The 23,976-nt window shown below is 47.0% G+C and overlaps 1 protein-coding gene across 4 annotated transcripts in view; it reads left to right on the top strand.

The window, feature by feature from the left end:
• SH2B2 (SH2B adaptor protein 2) overlaps positions 1-23,976 on the top strand; it is a 487,294-nt gene that overhangs the window by 141,646 nt on the left and 321,672 nt on the right. For all 4 annotated transcript variants that reach the window (XM_078679381.1, XM_078679382.1, XM_078679383.1 and 1 more), the window contains one exon: positions 7,442-8,331. In XM_078679381.1, the coding sequence (XP_078535507.1) occupies positions 7,468-8,331 (864 nt within the window). In that variant the 5' untranslated portion in view covers positions 7,442-7,467. The remainder of the gene's footprint in view (positions 1-7,441; positions 8,332-23,976) is intronic.

Consider the following 23,976-nt stretch of genomic DNA (forward strand, 5'->3'; position numbering starts at 1 on the left):
GAGTAGGTGAGACTTTTGGGCCTGGGCATGGCCATAAACCAGGTAAACCTACCAAATCCCCACATATTTTAAAACCAGACACCAGGGGAGTCTAGACTGGTGTGACCTGCATGGATCCTTCTACCTTTCCTTAATCACAAGCCCTGCAAACCCCAAACGTTGGCAAATAAACCCATTTTCCTCACATTTCTGTGAGAGAAAGGTTCAGGATCCACAAATTCCTATCACCCAGTGTTCCTACACTTCTCCCATTAAAAACGGTTCCTCACTTGTGTGGCTTGGCCTAGTGCCCACGACAGGAGTGGATCAAACCCGGAACCATAGAAAGAGCATACTGACTTTGCATTATTTCTAGTTTGATCCATTTGTAATGTGGATGTTAGGCACAGCCTTACAAGTGGCATATAATATATATCTAGAGTAGTGTGGAGTCCTTTAGTGGAAAGAATTGTGTGGATTCCTGCAGATTCCAGAAGTTTCCATCACAGAAATGTCAGTAAAATGTGGGATTTTAGCAAAAGGTTGAGGTATGCAGGGAATTCTGGGTAGGAAAGCCTAGTGGGATACATGCATGTCACACCACCTTGTATTCTCTTGGGTGTCTAGATTTCAATAATATGTGGGTACGGTAGGGTACCCTGGTTGTCGGCTGGCCCGAGCACGAATGGTGCAGCTATTTATCATAGCAAGCGAGAGGAAATTGGGATTTACACCACTCCATCGGTACATATCTAAAAACTGTTTCCAAAATAAACCACATTTCTTCCCACTTGGGAATTCTATTGGCCCCAAACAAGCAAAAGGATTGTTGCAGCTTTAGAGGGTAAGGGTGCAGCCCAAATCCTGGCAGGCCACCATCATCTTATATTGTTTTCATTAAAAGAAAATGTGTATGTATACATCTATTGTGTCTACTTATAGAAAGACTGTTGAGCACGTTCTGTCGTAGGGGCATGGCGTGAGCTCCTACATCTTTAACTTTTTGATCCTCTGATGTTTAGTGGCCTTTCTGTCCTCCTTGGGCAGATTGTGGATAAGCACACGCAATCCAATTCCAAGGAGGCAGAAAGAGGGAACACTCATTCTGGTGTTGGGGCGCAGTGCAATACTATGGGTGAGTTGCCACCACCCCCATTATTTCCTTTGGGCCTATTTATCCCCTTGTGTCTTGTTTGCTTTCTGTTTCCTGGGGTCAGATTAAGGGTAAACGCCCATATTTTACCCCTGGGGAACTAGAAAGTCCCCTACACCTGTTCTGGGGTGGAGGCAAGGCACAACACCTGGGTGAGACCCCACGCCCCCTTCCCTTATAAATAAGTGGCCCCCACTTAAGCCCCCTCAATTTTCACCTATTTGGCAGTAAGACTCACTGCTTTTGGGGTGGGGGCTTGACAAAGTGGGGGTGGGGGTATCCAAGCCTTTTACATGTACCACCTAAAAAGGGACCCTAGTGTCTAATGGGCCTCCTGTCCCCCTGAGGGACAGATTGGGGTAATACTGCCATTTTACACCAAAAGGAGTAGAAAGGGATTTTGACTTGTTGTGGGTGGGGTCCTAGGAGACCTCCTTTTTTATGTGGTAAAAAACAATGTCCCTAGTGTTTAGTGGGCTTTCTGCCATACCCGGGAACACATTAGGGGTAGACCCTCCAATTTAGCACTGGGGCAGTAAGACTGTTTTAGCCATTTTGTGGTTGGTGAGCTCGGTCTGATGCCATTGAGGAAAGTCCCCACCCCTCTTTAGGCGCCAAAATAAAATTCTTTTGGGGGTTCGCCCCCCATTCACCCAGAGGGAGCAGAAATAATGTTTCAGCCATTTGGCGGTGGGGTGTGACCCAATGCTTTTATTTGGCATATAAATAAACATAAATATGTTTCCCTGGTGTCTAGTGGGCTTTGTGCCCCAGAAGGGGGCAGAAAGACTGTGTTCACAATGTTGGAGTTAAGGGCTTGGTGCCATACCATTTCTCCTCCTGCTGCCTCCCCACACCCCCTAATCCACTCTGCCGTTGCCTGTCCGTCCACCTTCTTTATTGTTTACAAACGAAACAAATAATATATACATCATTTTTTACTTGTAATTGTTGATGAGGGCGGGGCAAGGGGGGCAGGCTACAAACTGCTTCTGGACCTCCCACACACCCATATTGAGTGCCATATTGGGATCAGTTGTTTTCAAATGAAGTAGCAGCATGCGGGTTGAGGGGTGTAAATTCAACTAGAATAGGTCCTGGAAGTGTAGACTGAAGGTGGCAGTGAAGTTCAGTGTGAGGGGTGATACGGATATGCAGTGTGTAGAGGTGGTAGGCGTGCAGTTTGAGCATGAAATTAAAGTGCAGTATGAGAGTTGTCAGGAAAGCGCAACACAAGACCATGCCAAACGTCAGTGTGAGGAGGTTGAGTGAGAAGAAGAAAAAAAACTTATGCTGAAGGGATGGCAATACAGTGTCTGGGGGATGGAAGTGCACTGTGAGGTGGAGAAAAAAACTTGTGCAGCATAGATGGAAGTGGGTGTGAGGAGGTGATAAAAGTACATCTGCAAATACGATGGAAGTACATTGTAAGCAAATGGAAGTGCAGTTGGAGGAGATGGGAGTGCAGTGTTGAGGATAATGTAGTGTGAGGTGAAGGAAAATACTGGTGGAGATGGGAGTGCAGTGTTAAGAGATTAAGTGCATTGTGAAGAAGTTAGAAGTTTATTTTGCGAAAGAGAAGCACAGTATAAGAAGGGGTTAAAAGTAGTTGTGCAAAGGAGACTTAAGTGTAGTGTGAACTGGTGAATAAAGTTAATTTTGCAAAAGAGAAAGAAGTGCAATAAGTGAAGATGAATAGGACACGCTACAACGCATGCGTTACAATGTGTGTCATTACAACACATTTTTTACAATGCGAAATCCATTACAATGCATGTCGTTACAACACAAAATCCATTACAACGCAATTGCAATTCTAACACTGCTGGGGCGTTAATTTAGGGAATGCGTTGTACTGGATTATGCGATGTAATGACTTGCGTTATAATGGAATTCACATTTTATGACATACGTTGTAATGCGAGTTGTAACGATGTTTCCCGTGAAGACGGAACTGCAATGTGAGAAGTGGTAACAGTAGTTGTGCAAAGGAGATGGAAATGCAGTGTGAGAAGACAGAAGTTCAGAGTGAAAAGGTGATTAAAGTAATTCTGTAGAGGAAATGGAAGTGCAGCGGATGAATGGAAGTGCGTGGGAGTAGATGTAAGTGCTGCGGAGAGAGTGAAAAGACTATACTAGCGTGTAGCTTCGATGGTCACGGAAAGGCAGTGCAATGCGAGATGGAAGTACAGTGTGAAGAGCAGCCCTGCCAAGTGTGACACATCAGGTGTGAAACTAATGCATTTTAGTCTGGTGTCCGCATCGCCGCACTAAAATGCTTAGTCACGCTTAATTTATAGCTACTAGCAGAGGAACTTGACGTGCTTCATGTGGCTCTGTTGCTTAATAAACTATTGATCCAGTGTTAGCTATGCGCTGGTGCCTCTGGTAAAAGTAGCTGGGCCCAGGCTGTGGAGAGGTGACTAGTAGCTATGGGCCTAGCTAAGTAATTGTAATACTCAACGCATTTTTAAAAACCAAATCTGCAGCCTGTGCCCTAAACATAAACAAGCAGGCTGTAGCCACATGAATTTAAGCATCCCCTGGCCCATCTGTGCTGACTGACGGAGCTGCAGGCCAATTCATTTCATTAGTATCAATTGACTTTGCAGCCCATCCGGCATGATTTGAGCGTCGCATGTTGTTGGCTTGCTGAGCAATCCGACAGCACCATCATCTGTCCTCCCTCCATTTCCTGTGGCACATATGAGTATGTGCATGCACTAATGTCATTAAAAGTCCAGTCCTACTGTACGAACTTAAACTTTTAAAAAATGCTGCCACCCCGAGAGCTCAGAATCTGCAGCTGCAATGGATCGCCCTTCTTGAAGGAAGGCAGGTAATGAACTCTGTAGTATCTATCACTACAGATCACTGCAGGAGTGGTCACTGGTACTGTGAAGTGGTGGCGCCGTGGGAGGGGGCAACCGGAAAAAAAAAGAGAAGAAATAAAACTGCACTTACCTGCTCCGACGTCCGCCACCTTCCTCGCGCTCATGTCAGGAACCTTGTGCACACTGTGCAGCCTCTCAATCCCAGCGCTGCTCACATGCTGGAAATGCTTGGTCTGAGTGCCACGGTTCTGCGCTCAGACAGAGTGGAAGCCTGTGTTGTTTTCTACACCCATCTGTACAATACATTTAGGTGGAGAAAGACTCAGTGCGCTTGACAGTTTGGCGTGCGCTCTGGGGCAGACCAAACCATCATGCACATTTAGCAGTGCCCACCACTCTCCTCTCCTCCCTGGTGCTACAGCGTCACTGTGGCTGTTTATTTTAACAGTTTTATATAGCGCGAACAAGATCTTCGCAGATATCAGAGCGCTTTACATAGAAGGGTACATGAGGGAACATAGTCAAACCAGTAAATCAAGCTTTACATAGAAGGGTGCATGGGGGAACATGGTCAAACAAGTAAATCAATAAATCACAGTACAAATAGTACAACTAAGTGACTACAAAGCCAATCATGTGAATGATAAGACAACTCATACAAATAAGGGGTCAAACATGTAATACAGATCGGTGCAGGGTGTTAATAGGGTTCGAGATAGTAGTTCAAGTGTATTTAGCCATGAGGATAGCTTTTACTTCTTTTTTAAAGAGTGTAGTGGAGGAGATAAGCCTGGTTTCGGGAGGGAGTGAGTTCCAGATCCTAGGTGCCATTCCTGAGAAGGAGCGCTTGTATGTTTTTTCCTTCCGGAATCTTCGAGGTTTCAGCAGAAGATTGTTTGTGCCTCTCGTGTTTCTAATTCCCCCAGAGATTGTCAATTTCTGAGCGAGGTAGCCGGGTGAGTTTAGGTGTACCGCCTTGTGTGTCATGCAGGCGATTTTCAGATGTATTCTGGCTTCAAAAGGCAGCCAATTCAGGGATTTCAAGTCAGGGGTAATGTGGGAGTACTTTTTTGACCCAGTGATGAGTCTCGCTGCAGCATTTAGAGAAGCTTTTAGTGGTGCGGTTGTAGTTAGGGGGAGTCCGCAGAGGGCGGTGCTGCCGTATTCAATTCGTGGGATGACTAGTGCTTGTACTGCAGTTTGGAAGTCTTTGGCTGGGAGGTAGGGTTTAAGTTTCCTCAGAGTATTGATCTGGAAGTTCGCTCCCTTTGTTGCCTTGCTGATATGTTGCTGCATGTTGAGATTAGTGTTGAGTGTTATGCCTAAAGATTTTGCTGAGTCCACGATGGTGGGTTGGACATTGAGTGCGGTTAGGAGTTTAAGCCAATGTTGAGTGGTGGATATCTTCGCTGGAGGTGAGATCAGAAGGAACTCTGTTTTCAGGGCATTGAGTTTGAGGTGATTATCGGCAAGCCAGGATTGGGTGCATCTGATCGTTGAGTTCAGGAGCAGGATGTCATTGGGTGATTGTAATTTGAGGTAAAGTTGGGTGTCATCAGCGTACATGTGAAAGTGTACATTGGATGCTTGTAGCAAGGTGGTGAGAGGTTCCATGACTAGGTTGAACAGAGTTGGGGATAGAGAGGATCCTTGGGGGAGGCCTAGCGTTACAGGTATTGGCGAGGACATCAGGTTGTTGCTCTTGAATTTCTGCGACCTGTTGTGAAGAAAGGAAGTGAACCACTTGAGGACAGTTCCAGATAAGCCCATTCTTGTGTTTAGTAGTTCTAGTAGATTCTCATGTTTAACGGTGTCGAATGCTGAGGAGAGATCAAGAAGGATGAGGAGGCAGGTGTCGTTTTGGTCTAGCATTTGAAGTGCGTCGTCAATTATGTGAGTCATAGCAGTTTCTGTGCTGTGTCCTGCTCGGAAGCCTGACTGGTGAGGGTTGAGGAGATCGAATTGCTCAATGTGTTTAGACAATTGTAGTTGTGCGCATTTTTCCAGCAGTTTGGCGAGAGTGGGGATATTGGTGATGGCCCCTCCTTCGGTTCGGCTGGCAGGACGCAAAATAAAATATTACAAAAGTATTATTATCATTTTATTTGTCCTGGCCTCTGCTGGCTTTCAGCTGGGGGGCGACGCTCCTTCACCATAAGAGAGGAGCCGCCACTGGAGTACTGCCTGCTAGTACTCAGTCTGTCCCGCCCGATGAAGACACCCTGGCTCTCATGGTGGGAGTAAGTTAGTGGGGCAGCACTTGTCACTGGTAAGTTGTCCTGTGAATGGGTCAAGATGGAGTGGGATAGGCAAGTAGTGTCACCACCTTTTTTCTTGTGAATCATGTTTTACAATTCTGCAAAGGCCCACACATGATAAACCAGACTTAATACAAAATAGTCTGTATTCATTTTTAACACTGCTTTTCTTTCTTTGCTTACTTCGTTTTATCAGCCACTGTTGTTAAAGCATTTCTGTAACATAGCGTTATACTCTTATGTTTGAAGTTTTAAATATGCACTGATGGAAAAAATAGTTTAATGTAATTTTAAAATGTTATGCTGGAAAATTAATATACTGGTCAGGTCAAAAACACACAGCCAGTTAGCAATCCCTATTGGCTGGTTCTGGTGGATGTGCATGCAGTTAGAATGCTGTGAACTGGCTAGATTGTATGAATATTTATGGTGTTGGAACACTGAATAGGGCTGGCTTGTTCAGTTTGGAAATATAACTGGACAGGAACAGGCTGGTTCTGTTTGGGTTAATGGGGCTAGAATGGAGTTGACAGGGCCACGTTTGTTGTGGTGAACGTGAATGAGTCTACAATTGCTTTGTACTGGATAGACTGGCTCTGATGGATGTATAGGGTCAGAATGCATTGAGCATGGGTAGACCTGCTGGAAGTGTGCAGTCTTGGAACTCTCTAGGTCGGGCTAGCTGTTTCTGGTGTATTTGAGTTAGGATGCACTGGCGTGGGCTACTTCTGATGGGTGTTAGTATGAACCATGTAGTTAAGACTAGTTCGTTCCATTGCTCAAAAGGTAGTAATTTGTGATATTTAGCTTTTTTATATGGACTTCATTGTTTAGTTTTACTGGCGAGAAAGTGTCAGTCACTGTGTCACACATTAATCAGCAGAATGTCATTCTTAAGTTCACTAAAACCATGCAAATGTCACACACAAGCAATCTGAAAACGTGTCCGCTATGGAAGAGGTGATACAAGTTAATTGTGCAAAGGAGCGTGAAGTGCAGTGAGAGAAAGAAGATCGAAGTGTATTTTGAGGATCTGCTAAAAATTGTGCCACGGAGATGAAAGTGCAGTGGGGGAGATGGACGTGCAGGTGATTGTAGGGCCGCGTACGGGAAAGATAAAAGGAGAATACTGGTGTGTGCTTTGAAGGTCACCCTGTGCAGCCGTGGCAGAGTTCCCTTTTCTGATATTTTTCTTGCTGTCTCTGCTTGCCTTGCAGTTTGCTGCTGTTGAAATGGCCCAGTCATGAATGGTGATGCGGACAGTCAGGAGACTTCCTCCCAGCTCCCTGACTGGAAGGAGTTCTGTGAGCTTCACGCCCAGTCTGCCGCCGTTGAATTCGCACAGAAGTTCTGCCAGTTCTTGAAGGAGAACCCGCACTACGACACCCCCGGGGCCGAGACCTCCTTCTCCCACCACTTCGCTGCCAACTTCCTGGATTTCTTCAGCTTCGAGGTGTGCCGGGTCTATGTGTCGGACTCCCCCACCAAGTACAACATCGTCCCTTTCGTCGGCCTCCAGAACTGCCAGGTGCCGTTCGGGAGGGAGATCGCGCAGCGGCGCGAGGAGACCTCCAGCGAGTCCCTGGACAGCATGGAGCAGGCGGCCGGCCCGCAGCGGTACTGCAGCCAGACGCAGGCGCGCGTGCAGCGGGTCTCCTCCTACGGCCACTCGCGCAGCTCGGAGGACGTCTCCCTCCACGACGCCGCCAAGTCCAAGTTCAAGAAGGGCTTCTCCCTGCGGAACATGAGCCTGTGCGTGGTGGACGGCATGAAGGAGATGTGGCACCGCCGGTCCTCGCCGGAGCCCAGCCTCGAGCCCGCCCAGGCGCGTGCCGGGCGCGCGGACAGGGATCCCCTGCCCGCCGGCGCCAAGGAGCACGCGCCGGAGCCTCGCGAGAAGTGGTCTCGGAAGCTGCGGCTCACAAAATCCCAGTCCGCCAAGGTGGAGCTGCTGGACATCCAGAGGGAAGGCACGGTGCGGTACATGGTGGCGGACGACACCAACTGCGTGGGCAGCTCCCAGTGGCAGAAGTGCCGCCTTCTGCTGCGCAAGGCCGGGCGCATGGAGGGAGAGCGCTTCCTGCTGGAGTTCTACGTCCCCCCGAAGGTAAGGGTGCTGGCCTTTTACCTTTTACTGAAATGTTGTTTGGCTATATACATTTTCGGTTCAGAATTATCATACAAATTTAAACCTCTATCCATTATATGTAATGTTGAAGAACATGAACTGTTCTATTCCAAATTCTAGCTGTAGTTCTGTAATGACTCTGCTACCAGAAGGCCTCCCAGCGCTAGGAGCAATGTGCTTTAGAAATGCAAATTCATTCATGCCATCCTGCATCGTCTGTCAATTCAAAGAACAAAGCTGACGTTATAGGATTTTCCTCTTTTTGGAAACAAAGTAATGCCATCCACCTTTGTGATATAGATGAATATAGAACCAATAAGCAGCAAATATTCAGAGCCCTTAGTAACCACAAAATATTACAATTGCAAAAGCTCTGCTCCCTGAAGAATCTATAGTCCAGCTGTTCCCACTAATTTAGTTGGAAGCAGGCCAAATTTGAATTTCATTTTCCTTAAATCACATTAGTGCTTTTTCTCATGGCTGGATAATGTTTAAAGGCACATTTCGTTTTATGATGTAAAAAATCCAAGAGCGACACAGTTTCTTCGTTTTTGTATCGGTCATTGATTCTTTTCTAATTTACTGACTGCAATCAAGTTTTTGTCAGTTGTTTTGGTTCTTTACTGTTAACTTGAGTTAGTCCTAGAAAGAACTCCACACTGCAGAGGGAATTTGCTGATCTATTAAAATTATTCTCAATGAACCAATTCGAAAAGCAACACCTAAAAGGATGCCTACTAAACCACCAAGTTACGCTAGATTGTTGCCATTAGCCACTATAAAAAAAACAAGAAAATAACCCCTTTTGTTTTATTTTTATTACAGTACACAAAAAGGGAAACATATTTGTATAAATATAAAAAAGAATTTGAACGTGACGTCCCATATACCTTGGAAATTTGAATCAAATTGCTGTGATCTTAAGGAGTTTAGCAAATGATTGTCCCCATCATTGCACTCCCCAGTCGTTTTGTTGTGCTTGCTTGCCTTCTGTTTATAGTTTTGAAAAATTAGGTAATATCTTGACACATCTGTTTTAACTGGTAATGTTAATTGGCTACAGCACTAATTTGTTGGAGAAACCCTGCTTCTTCCACTGTAATGTTGTTAGTTTCCAATAATATTCTATAATGGGAGACAGTGGCTAAGATGCTGGACCATGGAATCTGGAGATCTGGTTTCTAATCGAGTTTGGCACGTACTACAACAGTGTGTGATAATATGTAGCTCACTTTAGCTTCCTGTACCTGAAATTGCAATATGTATAACACGAAATGGCAAACGTTGTAACCCAATTTACATGTAAAGTGTAAATATGTTCTCTTAATCCCCAGTTACATTTGCAGCTGATCTATATACCCTTTCCAGTCACTACGAGCCAGTGATTGTGTTTTTCGTAGCAATGCTTCCTTCATAAGCAAAAAACATTTTTTTTTGGGGGATTTCTTTTTAATAACTTCTTTATTAATACACATCAGCTTATTAAGTACATTACAAAGGACACAATAAGTCAGGCAACATGGGGACAGTAGGTACAATCAATCAGTGCATAATAGCACTTCGAAGGTCTAGGGTGAAGGGGGCTCTTCACTATCGATGGTGAGGGGCGGTTGAAATATGTCCCCACGACAGGAGTTCCACAGGCCCCATACACAGGCCCATTACTTAAGGCAACCTCCACCCACTTATACCGTCTTTTCCCTGAAAAACCGAGGCAAAGACATAATTTTAAAAAGGGCCGCTTTTCCCAGCAGGGAAAGAGGGAGTGACTTCCAGTTGTTTATGTCCTTATGCAGCCTGGTCAAAGGGGGGAGAAGGTTCTGGGAGTAACAAAGTGATGGATCCAGGGAGAGAAAAATCCCCAGATACTTGAAGCCCTCTGTACGTATTTGTATTGGGCATCCCTTTGACGGGATAGGCGGCTCTCCAGCCAAAACAAACCACAGGCATTTACTCCAGTTAATAGAGTACCCGGAGAACCTACCAAAAATAGCAAGAATATCCAGGACAACAATCAGGGACCGCCTCGGAGAAGTCAAGTAGGATATCGTCTGCGTAGAGCGAGATATGGTCCTCCCACTCCGGGGACCAACGTATGACCGAATCATCGGGTCCCTTCGTATCCAGGCCGCCAGAGGTTCCAAAGCAAGGGCAAACAGGAGGAGGGATAGCGGGCATCCTTGCCGGGTCCCCCGACCCAGCTCAAAGGTGGCCGTTTTTTTTGTTTTGTTTTTTGTTAACTACTACTTGTGCTAGCGGTTTAGCGTACAGAAGCTGCACCCAATTAATATTATTCGGGCCAAACCCCAACTTCTCCAGAACTGCCCAAAGATACGGCCATTCAATGGTGTCGAAAGCCATGGTGGCATCAAGGGAAACCATTACGGCTGGTTCTAAGATGGAGGCCGCTCTACCTAATACTCCATGTACCCTATGCAAGTTAAGTGCTGCAAAAAACATTTTTAAATGGCATGCCTTGTGGGTGTGAGGGCACTCTACAGCAGAATCTGTTCCTGCTAGCTCCATCTCTCGTACCTGCAGTCGTCACCCGTTTCAAAATCTGTTTCAGAGCAGATCATGTGACCTACTTGCCTGGTTTACTGCATGTTTACGCTTTAACTTATCCTGTTGAACGATCTTCGTGATGCAATGAATTCCACTGTTTAAAGTTACCAGACTCCTACAGGTCAACAGGGACGGAATGCTGCAGTTCCAGGCATTGCTTTTATAAATCATTCATTTCAAGTTTATTAATTCATTGGATGTGAACGAGTACTGCAAATCCCGGGAGTACTACAAATCCCGGAATACATTAAATTTGTAACATGGAGTCATCTGGTAATCGTATGTTTGAGGCACTTGACTTACATTTAGATAACAGAGGCTTGCGTATCGCGTGCATTTCCTGAAGCTGGGCAGGGCAGTGCAGTGGATCTGAGTTCTAGTTAGATCACATTATCCTTGAGTGCATTATGGGTAAACTTTGCTGTAATCTATTCCAAAGAAACAAGCTCTGTGTTTTTTTAAAATAAATTATTTATCTGATCATGTCTGTTGTGAAAGAATGCATTTTTACCCTCATGAGCTCTATCACTGTTGCATTCATGCGGTTGCAGTGATGTACTTGTCCCGGTATTTTTGTAGCATTTTGCTGTTGCATTAGTGTTGTACAGTTGTAGTGATCATAGTGCTGTAATTGTAGTATTCATGTGTGGCAGCATTACTGTGCTGTGATGACTGTTGTATTGTTCTGTAGCCGTGATGTTGCAGTAGTAGTATTGGCTTGGTTGCAGTATTGTAAGTTGTCGTTTTGTAGTTGCAGGTGGTGGAGTTGCTGTGTCGAGTGATGCTGCTGTAGGTATAGTGTTGTAGTTTTGTTGAGTGGTGGTATTTGTGTAGTGTTGCAGTGTTGTAGATGAGCTGTGTTATAGCTTCAAAGTTGTAGAGATGTAGTTGCAGTGGTGTTGTAATGTTGTATTTCAACCACTTTATGAGTTGGTCTCTTTGTTTTTTTATTTTTTTTATTTCAGAAATAAAGCAGGGGGAATACATGAGCTGCAAAGTTCACAGAAATCATGATCAGTAAGGCTCCACACAAGGTTTTCCCAGGGAACCTTTCTCCAAAGGTACACATTAGCATACAAAATCTAGCACCATAGCGTACATAATCTTTCGACACAGAGCATTTTAGTTGAAGTTATTCAATTAATCATGTTTGAATACGATACGGCACATTTCCATCCTTGGTTTGTAATGCAGTTGTAGTTGTGAAGTGTTGTCATTGTCATGTTACTACTAAATCTACAGCATCTGCACAGCAATACATAAAGTGTGTTTTTCCTGGAGTGTTGATATTGTACTATTGGTGTTGCTGTGGTCGATTTTTTTAGGGTCGGTCTTATAGTGATGAAGGTGCAGTAGTAGTTTTGTAGAGTTGATGTTGTAGTGGTGCGTTTTCACTATTGCAGTGCACTGTGCAGGTGAAGCAGAAAGTAGGAGCAGCAGGGCCTCATGGAGAGCGAGTGTCACCAACAGACAGTTTCTTTCTGCTCTTTAGTTATCTAGTAGACACAAAGACAAGCTTAAGCATAAATCAAGGGTACGTGATTTTCTCAACAGCTGGTGGTTTACCCGTACCACACATATTTACCACTGCAACACATTTGGTCCTAGGGGCACTTATATACACTTGGAGCTGAACCTAAAACTGCCTGTAAGGAGGCGAATTACAGACTCATCCCGTTCCATACAAACTGTGTCTGAAGGCCTCCAAGAAAGATGGTTAATTTCAGTCAGATTGTAATGAAGTCACTATAAAGCCTAGGCACTATTAACGTGTATACATTATAATTACAAATCACAATTCACTTTTCAGGGTTGATGCTGCTAAGGTTAGAAATGTACATTGTAGTGCACCAGGAACGTTTGCCAACATCTGTACACTTTTCACCTCGACTGATTGCCTAGGCCATTGTCTTTTTCTGATTACAAATAATTATAGAAATACTGATTTGGATTTCTATGCGCTCCATGCCACACATTTAACATTTCTGAGCACTATAATTACTGGTGTTAATATTGCCCAATTTAACAGTGCTCACCCTACCAACCTTTTAAGGGTGGAATGTTGAGTCTAACTTCCATCTAATTTAGGATCTACAGATCACAATATGTCCGAGAGGCTATCGTTCAACTCACTGGCAGGATATGGTAAATTACATGTATAAAAACATCCTGAGTGGAGTATAGTGTAACCGTTACCTGCTCTGACTGCCCCTGGCCACTACAGGTCATAGGTATCCTTTCAGTGTGTTGTAATGGCTCCGTGCCCTGACTGTCTCCGTTTGTATATATTTTTGTGGCAGACAAAAGGCAGTGGAGAGCTATACAGGGTTACAGGCAAATGTACAGTCAACAAGTAATAGGAGAAGTTGCAGTGTTCTGGGAGCAGAAGTGTACTGTTACTGCATTTTGAGGATGTATTTTTCAAAGAGGTGCATCATCCCCTCTTTCCCAAATTGAAGCAGCAGTATGATGGTGTTGATAGATACAAGGATGTTGTACGTATTGGAAAAGGCCTGCTGTTTTTTTTCTTTTTTACACGTCTTAGTCTCCAGTCTGATGTTGTCTTCCCTGTGGTTGTCCCCAAGCCTCCAGAGGTGTCCAGCTTATCTGCAAGATAAACAGGGATGCTGGTTGTGATGACTTTGTAGATGATGTGGCTGATTTTGAAGATGGAGTCTGCTGGCAAGGAAAGCCAATGGAATTCCATCAGGATGGGAGTGATCTGATCATATTTCTTCAGGCCCTGAATGAGATCTGCTGCAGCGGTGTTCGGCGGAGGCCAGTATGAAGTCTGTGAGCCTCTCGAGTGGGCATTACTATCATAGAGATGCAAGAGTACAAGACCTTTTACAGCAGTTCCAAAGCCCCTGGCTGAAAGAAACCGCTTTGCTTTCTTTAGAAGAGAGAGCTGCTACTAGTCCATCTTTGTATTTTATTTTACAATCTGTTCCTTGAGGGTGAGGTTAGCTCCAGGGTCAATCCAAGTGAATTGGCATTCTGAGAAAGTTTGGTTTCGAAACCCTCAAAGTTCATGTCTTTTGGACAGGTTTGTACAATTTCATTTGCTTGTTGTTGTTGGCAAATCACAGGAATTCTGTCTTGGTAGGGTTGCCCTTCAGGTAGTTGCTGGTCTTCAATATCTGGAGTGGAGGAGACTTACACATGGAGTTGCTTTTTGGAGTATTAATGAATTTTGATTCGGTTATCTGAGCGTACAACCATAGAGGGCTGCATGTTCAGTTTGAAGATGACCGTGGACAGTATGGAACCCTGGAGGATTCCACCATTGATAGCCATCATTTGGAACTTGGAGGTGTCCAGGTGAACAAACAGGTGATGGTTGGAAAGAAAGGAGTAGAACCAGTGAAGGACATTGTCAGCGATGCCTGTATTCAGGGTGTGGACTTAACAGTATAGAAGAGGAGAGATCCAGCAATATCAGGAGGCAGGGTTCATCTTCATTTTTGGTCAGAATGGCATCATCTACAGTGTGTAATATAGCCGTCCCCATGCCGCAGTGTGATCTGTAGATTGGTAGTCATGCAGGACCTGGTCGGATGTGATCTTGGAAGTTGAGCGTAGATTGCCTTTTCAATAATCTTGAGGATGAATGGGAGGTGAGGGATGGGCTAGTAATTAACGTGAACATTGGGCCCAACTGTGAGTTCCTTTAGAACTGGGAGGATGTAGCCTGTCTTGAGAGCTTCTGGGAAGATACCTTTAGTGAGGAAGGCTTTGACAATGGTGAACGGGGTGAGCATACCCTCCTGAGATGCCTTTTTATTTATTTATAAATGTTTTTATTTTCAGTTTTTATATAGATGCACAAACCAACAGAGGTGTTACGGTCACACACTTCATATATCACTGTCAAGATTTAGTTCTCAATAGTGTACAGTATTATATTAAGATGCTTAAAACACTTTGTAGGACACACAAGTACCCCATATGTGAAAAATAGAGATCAACAAACATCACAGGTCACCCTATTATCTATTACTGCAGATTGAGAGGCTGGCCCTGTGACGCACCAAGTGCGCTTAGAGCACCAGAGCTGAAGGTTTTTGTTTGCATGTGCATGTTTTTAGTTGGCTTGTGGATGTGCATGATTTTAGTTGGATAGTAGATGTTCAAAGTTTCCAAAACGTGTTGAAGTCATTCAGAAGGGTGTTGACATTGGAAATGGTGATGGCAAGGTGAGAGATGGGTTGTCAATGAAGAGGTCTTAAAACAAATTGAATATTTGTTCGTCTCTTTTGGGTTGACCTTTGTTTGTTGCTGGAAGATGAACAGGGTGACCGGGATGTCAAGGGTAGATTCAGTCTAAGAGTTTGGGTGGTTCGTATCTGATTTCTGGGGATATTCAGAAGATACTTTTGAGGAAGTGGCCTGTGTTTTGTGTGGGTTGGGTTGTGGTTTGGGTGATGTTCTGTACCACGTAGAGCATTAGGATTTCCATAGAGATGTTACATGACCATGAGGACTTATAGATGACAGTGCAGCCTTCTTATGGCTGCTGTCCACATGCTGGATGGTGTAACCAGTGGGAAGAAGGACATCTAGGATGTGTGAGGATGTAGGAGTGAATCATGTTTCTGTGATGAAGAGGGCATCAAACTTGTGATATATATATATATATTTTTTTTTTTACACTTGTATGGCGCACAGCTACCCAAAAAGGGTTTCCCGGCGCCTATGACATAAGGTTGAGCAAAAGTATATGATGAGCATGATTTAGCATAGTTGTTTCTGGAAAAGCCAAGTCTTTATATTCTTTCTGAACCTGGCGAAGTTTTCTTCTTTACGTATATGTGGGGGAAGTGTGTTCCACAGAATAGGCCCTCTGACAGAGAAAGATCGTCCTCCCATTCTTGTCAATCTGAACCTGGGGACCGCGAAGTTTGCTGCTGTTTGGGAGCGCAGATTTCTCGCTGGTAGGTAGGGTGTGGCTAGTGATTGCAAATATTCCGGTGCCGTTTTTATTTTATCCTGAACATGTAGCTCAGGGCTTTAAAGCTGATACGGTTTTCTACCCTGAGCCAATGTAGATCGTTCAGATGTTTTGACACCCTGGCGGTTTTTGGTATTCTGCACAGGAGTCTCGCGGCTGAGTTTTGAACCAGCTGTAGCCGTTTGATGACTGCCTGATTTGAGCCCAGATAAAGAATATTGCCGTAGTCAAGGCTTGATGTAATCAGTGCGTTGACTACGGTCTTTTGGGTGGCAAGGGGCAGCATCCATAGGATTTGTTTCAGCCACTTCATAATGGTGAAACAAAGACTTGCCACTTTATTTGCCTGTTTCAACGATAGAGCATTATCGATGGGTTACTGGAGTGGGGAAATTTCCCAATTCGGGGGGCCAATGGGAGGGGTTCCATAGCTCTTTATTTTTTCCTAGCAAGAGGATCTCGGTTTTATCACCGTTTGGATCTAGCAGGTGCTCAAACAACGGCTACAACTCGCCCGTTAACAAAAAAACAATGTCAAAACCTGGCGACGTTCTTTAATGATAAAATAGAAAACATTATCACTAACATCACTGCTAGACCCCAGGAAAACTGTTCAGAGCAGAATATCCTAAAACCACCGGAGGAAATGAACCCTCTCGAGAAATGGCCCCCTATAACCTTAGACTCCCTAAAAATGTCCCTGAAGTCCATTTCATCAGGCTCCCCCTGCGATCCTCTCCCGGTCCGTTTCCTAAAACAACTCGACACCACTCCCTTGATCACTATAGCAGACACGCTAAATGCTTCCCTCCTATCCTCCACGGTCCCGTCAAGCTGGAAGCACGCCATAGTAACCCCACTATTGAAAAAGCCATCAGCCGACCCCACGGTCTTATCGAATTATCGACCCATATCTTTACTCCCTGCATTTTCCAAACTCATGGAAAGGCACATTCATTCCGCCCTCACTTCCTTCACGGAGGATAACAACCTCCTCCACCCATCGCAATCAGGTTTTCGAGCAGGACACTCAACGGAGACCGCTCTACTGGGTGTGACGGAAAAAAATTGAAAGTTTCTGGATGAGGGTCAAACAGTCGCACTCATTCTTTTAGATTTGAGTGCGGCGTTTGATACCATATCACACAAAACTCTTCTGGCCACTCTAGAGAGAAACGGCATCCGCAAAGATGCCCTACAGTGGATAAAGTCCTTTCTCACCGACAGATCATTCCAGATCAAATCCAGTATTGCATGCTCAGACACGTTCCCCGCCCCTCATGGAGTCCCACAGGGCTCCATCCTGAGCCCGCTGTTTTTTAATTTATACCTGAGACCACTGGCCGATCTAGCTGACTGCGCAGGCCTAACTTTAATGTCTTACGCTGATGACTCTCAGATCATCTTTTGCCTATCAGAGTCAAACCCCTCAGCCCCATCTCTACTCAAAACTGGTCTTCAGGAAATCTTCAACTGGATGACCACCAACCAGTTGAAATTAAACGGGGATAAAACTGAGGTCCTCCTACTAGGAAGAAATAAAGAGCTCTGGAACCCCTTACATTGGCCATCAGAGATGGGAAATCTTCCCTCCCCAGCCACACAAGTCAATTTTGACAATACTTTGTCGATGAAACAGCAGGCAAATAAAGTTGCTGGCCTCTGCTTCACCATAATAAAATGGTTGAAGAAAATCATTTGGATGTTGCCCCAAAACACCCAAAAAACCGTAGTCAACGTATTAATAACATCGCGTATTGACTATGGAAACATTCTCTACCTGAGCTCAAACCTAGCAGTGATCAAACGACTCCAAATAATCCAAAACGCTGCTGCACGACTCCTGTGCAGGATATCAAAGTCTGATAGAATATCAAAACATCTGAATGATTTACACTGGCTCAGGATAGAACATCGGATCAGCTTCAAAACCCTGAGTTACATGTTTAAGATTAAAACCAAAACTGCGCCCAGCTACCTACAAGCCTTGGCCTCCCCCTACCTGCCAACAAGAAACCTTCGCTCCCAAACAGCAGCGAATTTCGCCGTTCCGAGATTCAAACTGCAAAGAACTGGAGGGCGATCGTTTGCTGTCAGAGGGCCCACTCTATGGAATTCACTCCCCCCGCATATCCGAAAAGAGGAAAGCTATACGAAATTCCGGAAACATGTAAAAACCTGGTTGTTCCAGAAACAACTGCATTAATACCACTACTCAGCATATCTCCTTCAATCCAACCGAATGTCACAGGTGCCGGGAAACCCTTTTTGGGTAGCTGTAGCGCCATACAAATGGAAAAAATAAATAAATAAATAAATAGTTTAATTTTAGCTGGTTGGTGGACATCCAGCTGACGATTTTTTGGAGCCCGTGTTTAAGAAGGGAAGGAGCTGAGGGTTTTGAGTCAGACAATGAAAAAATAATTTGGGAGTCATCAGTGTAGGTCATGAGGGTGAGCCCCACGCTGTCAGCTAGGTCAGCTAAGGGTCTGAGTTAAAGGTTGAAAAACAGCGGGCTCAGGATGGAGCCCTGGGGTACTCCATGTGGGGCATTGAAGGTATCAGAGCAGGCAAGGGTGGATTTAATCTGGAAAGTCCTATCTGTTAGGAAGGACTCGATCCATTTTAATGCATCGCCACGGACACCATTTCTCTCGAGTGTGGCCAGGAGTTTGCTATGTGAGATGGTGTCAAAGGCCGCACTCAGGTCTAATAGAATGAGTGCGACCGTTTGACCATCATCCAAGAGTCTCCTGATGTTTTCGGTCACACCCAGCAGGGCGGTCTCCGTGGAGAATCCTGCTCTGAAGCCCGATTGTGTTGGATGAAGGAGGTCGTTTTCTTCTGTGAAGAGAGTGAGGGCAGAATGTATGTGTCTTTCCAAGAATTTGGAAAAGGCTGGGAGCAGAGATATTGGCCGGTAATTTGTCAAGATTGCAGGGTCAGCTGAGAGTTTCTTCAACAGTGGGTTAACCATGGCGTGTTTCCAGTATGACGGGACTGTGGAGAGTTGAAGGGAAGAGTTTAAAGCGTCTGCTATAATGGTCAGGGAGGGGGTGTCAATCTGTTTCAGGACACTAACGGGTACTGGATCACGAGGGGAGCCTGATGTGATGGTCTTGAGGGAGGATTTTAGGGAGTCCTCAGTTATAGGAGGCCATCGCTCTAAAATGTTCAATTTGTCCGATTTTTCGGGGACGTCTTCCTGTAGGCCATTTCCAGTAGACAATGAATTGATGTTAACAATAATTTTTTCAATTTTTTAATTGAAAAAGGAGGCAAGGTCCTGGCATTGTATTTTATTTAAAGGACAGGTTGTTGCGATTGTTTGAGCACCTGCAAGGTCCTTTACCGTGTTGAAGAGTGTCTTTGTTTTATTTGCGGCAGTGTTTATTGTCTTTGCTACGTATAAGGCACGGGCCTTAATACAGGAAGAGTGGTAAACAGTTCTGGCTTTGTTGTATATCATCTTTTTTTCTTGAGTGTAGTCCTTCCGCTACTGCCTTTCAAGGGCTTTGCATTTAGATTTTTCGGTTTTTAGGAGTTCGTTAAACCAGGGGGCTGGGGGGCGATGGACATTCCTTTTAGCTTGAGTTGGAGGAAGACATTTGTCGGCTGCGTTCTCCAGCCATAGGTGGGTTGCTTCGGCTATACTTTCCATATTCAGGGCATGGGTGGGAGGTTTATTGGCGAGGGTTTGGTTCAGTTTTTTTGACATCAAGAAGCTTCCAATTTCTCACGGAAGTAGCTGGCCAGGCTGTATTTGTTTGGGGGACATTAGATAAAGTGAGGCAAAAACGAAGGAGATGATGGTCTGACCAATATATAGGACTGGTTTGAACCCATTTTAGTCCGGGAATATTGGAGAAAATGGGGTCCAGTAAGTGTCCTGCCTTATGTGTAGGTCCTGAATTAAGTAGTGTCATATTAAGTGCTGCTAGGTCATCAATTAAGTTACAGCATGTCATGTTTGTAGAGTACTCAAGGTGCAAATTTAAGTCACCAAGTATTGTAAAGTTTTTGGAATCGAGATGAAAGGGGGTGATATAATTTGCCAGGTTTGCGGCCCATGTGTTTGCATTTCCGGGGGGCCTGTATATTAGGAGCCCGGAGAGCGTGAAATTGGGGTTTAGAGTGATTTTAAAAAATGCAGCCTCACAGTCTGGAATCTTGACAGGCTCCAGGTTGCAAAAAAGTTCTCTGCGAAAAATGATCGCAATACCCCCACCTACTTGGCCCTGTCTATCTCTCCTTACGATGGCGTAGTTTGAAGGGAGAGCGGTTGCTATATCTGGGCCAGAGCTTTCGTGTTACCATGTTTCCGTTAGGACACTTGGTACCTTGTCTAGCAAAAGGGTGAGGATGTCAAGTTTGTGCTGCGGTAAAGATCTGCAGTTAACACTATAAAAAGAGTATTCGCAAGAGGCATGCTTTGGCCGTAGGGATGGTATTAAAGTGCAGGATCTTGGATCAGGGTGGGGTTGGATATTTTGAAGGGCGAAATTACAATTTGTACAAACTGTGCTGTCTGATGGGGTTAGCACAGAGCAATTGCTATGTTTAGCAGGCCGTAGGGCTCTTAATTGGTCGGAGCTCATACCTGTGATAGTTCGGACTAGTGGGGTATGGTTCCATGCCCCTTGTCCCAGCCTGGCCCGGACGGACACAGACTGGCTTGTCTTTGGCGCGGCTAAGGCGCGGTCGCTGCGCGTCTTCGCTGCGCGTCATAAGAATTGTCCGGTTTATGTAGAGGACGGGCTAGTCTTCAGCTCCGCCTCTACACACTCGCTTGCCCAATCAGTGCCTGCCCCGGCCTGGGAGCCGGAAGAAGGTACCGCCCTGCACCCTCCACACAAACAAGCCTAGCGCTTGCGGTGGACCTGGGCTACAGGGGTGACAAGTGTTTTGAATGGGAGGATCTTACCCAGGTAATTTAAAATTTCTACACACAGTGCAATTTTTAAAATCAATCGACGCGGTGCAATTTAAAAGTTAAACGTTTTCACGCTCAAAACATGGATTCGTTTCACAGCGCTGCTCGGCTGAGATCAGGTATTTAACATTTACAAAGTAATCAATCAATCAATCATGCCATTTGTATAGCGCACTACTCACCCGGGAGGGTCTCAAGGCGCTTGGGGGGAGGGGTATGCTACTGCTCAAACAGCCAGGTCTTGAGTTGTTTCCTGAAGGCGAGATGGTCCTGGGTCAGCCGAAGGTGGATGGGGAGGGAGTTCCAAGTCTTGGCAGCCAGGTAAGAGAAGGATCTTCCTCCGGCGGTGGCTCTTCGGATGCGTGGTACGGCTGCGAGGGCGAGGCTGGTGGACCGTAGCTGGCGGGTGGGCGTGTAGAAGGTCAGGCGGTCGTTGAGGTACTTGGGGCCCAGGTCATGGAGAGACTTGTGTGCGTGGGTGAGGAGCCGGAACGTGATCCTCTTGTAGACGGGGAGGCAGTGCAGGTTCCTCAGGTGGCTGGAGATGTGGCTGCGTCGGGGGACATCCAGGATGAGTCGGGCGGAGGCGTTCTGGATGCGCTGGAGTCTTTTCTGTAGCTTGGCTGTGGTTCCGGCGTAGAGGGCGTTTCCATAGTCCAGTCGGCTGGTGACGAGTGCCTGGGTGACAGTCTTCCTGGTCTCGGTCGGGATCCAGCGGAAGATCTTGCGAAGCATACGCAGGGTGTTGAAGCACGATGAGGAGACGGCGTTGACTTGTCTGGTCATCGAGAGGGAGGGGTCCAGGATGAAGCCCAGGTTGCGTGCGTGGTCGGTTGGCTTGGGTGCGGTGCCCAGGGCTGGGGGCCACCAGGAGTCGTCCCAGGCGGCGGGCGAAGATCCCAGGATGAGGACTTCCGTCTTGTCCGAGTTCAGTTTCAGGCGGCTGTCCTTCATCCACTCGGCGACGTCTTTCATCCCTTCGTGTAGGCAGGTTCTGGCGGTGTCGGGGTCTCTGGTGAGGGAGAGGATCGGCTGGGTGTCGTCGGCGTAAGAGATGATGTTGAGGTTGTGCTGGCGTGCGATGGCTGCGAGAGGTTTCATGTAGATGTTGAAGAGGGTGGGGCTGAGTGAAGATCCTTGCGGGACGCCGCAGATGACTTCGGTGGCCTCGGAGCGAAACGGGGGGAGGCGGACTCTTTGTGTTCTTCCGGCGAGGAACGAGATGATCCACTCCAGTGCCTTCTCTTGGATACCGATGTTGCTGAGACGCTGGACTAGGGTGTGGTGGCAGACCGTGTCGAACGCAGCGGAGAGGTCCAGGAGGATGAGGGCCACTGTTTCCCCCTTGTCGAGCAGGGTCCGGATGTCGTCGGTGGCTGCGATGAGGGCGGTCTCGGTGCTGTGGTTGGCTCTGAAGCCGGACTGCGAGGGGTCGAGGGATCCGTTCGTCTCGAGGAAGGCGGTCAGCTGTCTGTTGACGATGTTCTCGATGACTTTAGCAGGAAAAGGGAGGAGCGAGATGGGGCGGAAGTTTTTGAGATCGGTGGGGTCCGCTGTAGGTTTCTTCAGGAGGGCGCTGATCTCGGCGTGCTTCCAGCTCTCCGGGAAGGTGGCGGTGTTGAAGGAGGCGTTGATGATGTTCCGGAGTTGGGGTGCGATGGTGGTGTCGGCCTTGTTGAAGACGTGGTGTGGGCAGGGGTCGGTCGGTGATCTGGAGTGGCTGGTGTTCATCGTGCTGGCTGTGTCTTCGGTGGTCACCGTGGTCCAGGTGCGAAGGGTGGCGGTGGGGGGCATTGGTTCGACGGTTGGGTGCGTGGGTGGGGCGCCGAAGCTGTTGTGGATGTCGGCGATCTTGCAGTGGAAGAACGAGGCGAGGGAGTCGTAGAGGTCTTGTGACAGAGTGATGTAGTTGGTGCTGGGGTTGGAGAACTCCTTGACGATAGTGAAGAGCTCTTTGCTGTCGTGGGCGTTGTTGTCCAGTCGTTCCTTCAGGGATTTCTTCTTGGTGGTGCGGATGAGCTGGTGGTGCTTGCGGGTAGCGTGTTTGAGGGCGGTCATGTTGTCTGTGGTCCGGTTGAGGAGCCAGGCTTTCTCGAGGGTGCGGCAGGTCTTCTTGGAGTCCTTGAGGTCGTCGGTGAACCAGGATGCCTTCTTGCTTCTGGGTCTGCTGGGAGGGTTCTTCAGTGGCGCGAGGTCGTCGGCGCAGGCGGTCAGCCACTGTGTGAAGTTGCGGGCTGCTTCGTTGGGGTCCGTTGTGTTGGCGGGTGGGCTCTGGCTGAGGGAGGTGGTGAGCTGGTCTGCGGTGATCTTGCTCCAATTCCTGTGAGGTACCTGTTGCGGGTGGTGGTGGGTCGTGGATCTTTTGAAGCTGAAGTGGACGCAGCTGTGGTCGGTCCAGTGGAGTCCAGTGGCGTGGCTGAAGGTGATGTACTTGCTGGAAGAGAAGACGGGATCAAGCGTGTGGCCGGCGTAGTGGGTGGGGGTGTTGACCAGTTGCTTGAGTCCGAGGTTGGCGAGGTTTTCCAGCAGGGCGGTGGTGTTGCGGTCCTTGTTGTTCTCCAGGTGGAAGTTGAGGTCCCCGAGGAGGATGTAGTCAGTGGAGGGGAGGGCGTGCGGGCTGATGAAGTCTGTGATGTCTTTGCTGAATTGTGTGCGTGGTCCCGGGGGTCTGTAGACGAGGGTGCCTCTGAGGGTCGTCTTAGGGTCGGTGTGAATCTGGAAGTGGAGATGTTCGGCTGCGGCGAAGGAGTCGTTGGCGTCGGTCGTGATGCGGATGGTGTTCCTGTGGACGATGGCGATGCCACCTTCGGTCTGGTTGATGCGGTCCCTCCTGATGATCTTGTACCCGTCCTGGATGGCGATGGCGATGTCGGGTGCAGAGGAGGCGTTCATCCAGGTTTCCGTGAGGAAGGCGACGTCCGGTGATGTAGTGCCGAGGAGGTTCCAGAGTTCCACGGCGTGTCTGTGGACGGAGCGGGTGTTGAGCAGGATGCACTTGAGATGGTTGCTGCTGGTGTTTGTCTTGGCGGGTGCGGGGCAGGTTCGGAGGCAGGTGAACTTGCAGGTGCAGCAGGTGAAGGGTCCGTGGGTGCGTCTCGGGGTGGCTCGGCAGCAGGCGTGGGTCCGGCCGGCATTGAGCGTGTTGAGAGTGGCGGCATCGTAGGTCAGTCGGGTC

This window comes from Lissotriton helveticus, chromosome 3_1, assembly GCF_964261635.1.
Source record: "Lissotriton helveticus chromosome 3_1, aLisHel1.1, whole genome shotgun sequence".
Taxonomy (NCBI): domain Eukaryota; kingdom Metazoa; phylum Chordata; class Amphibia; order Caudata; family Salamandridae; genus Lissotriton; species Lissotriton helveticus.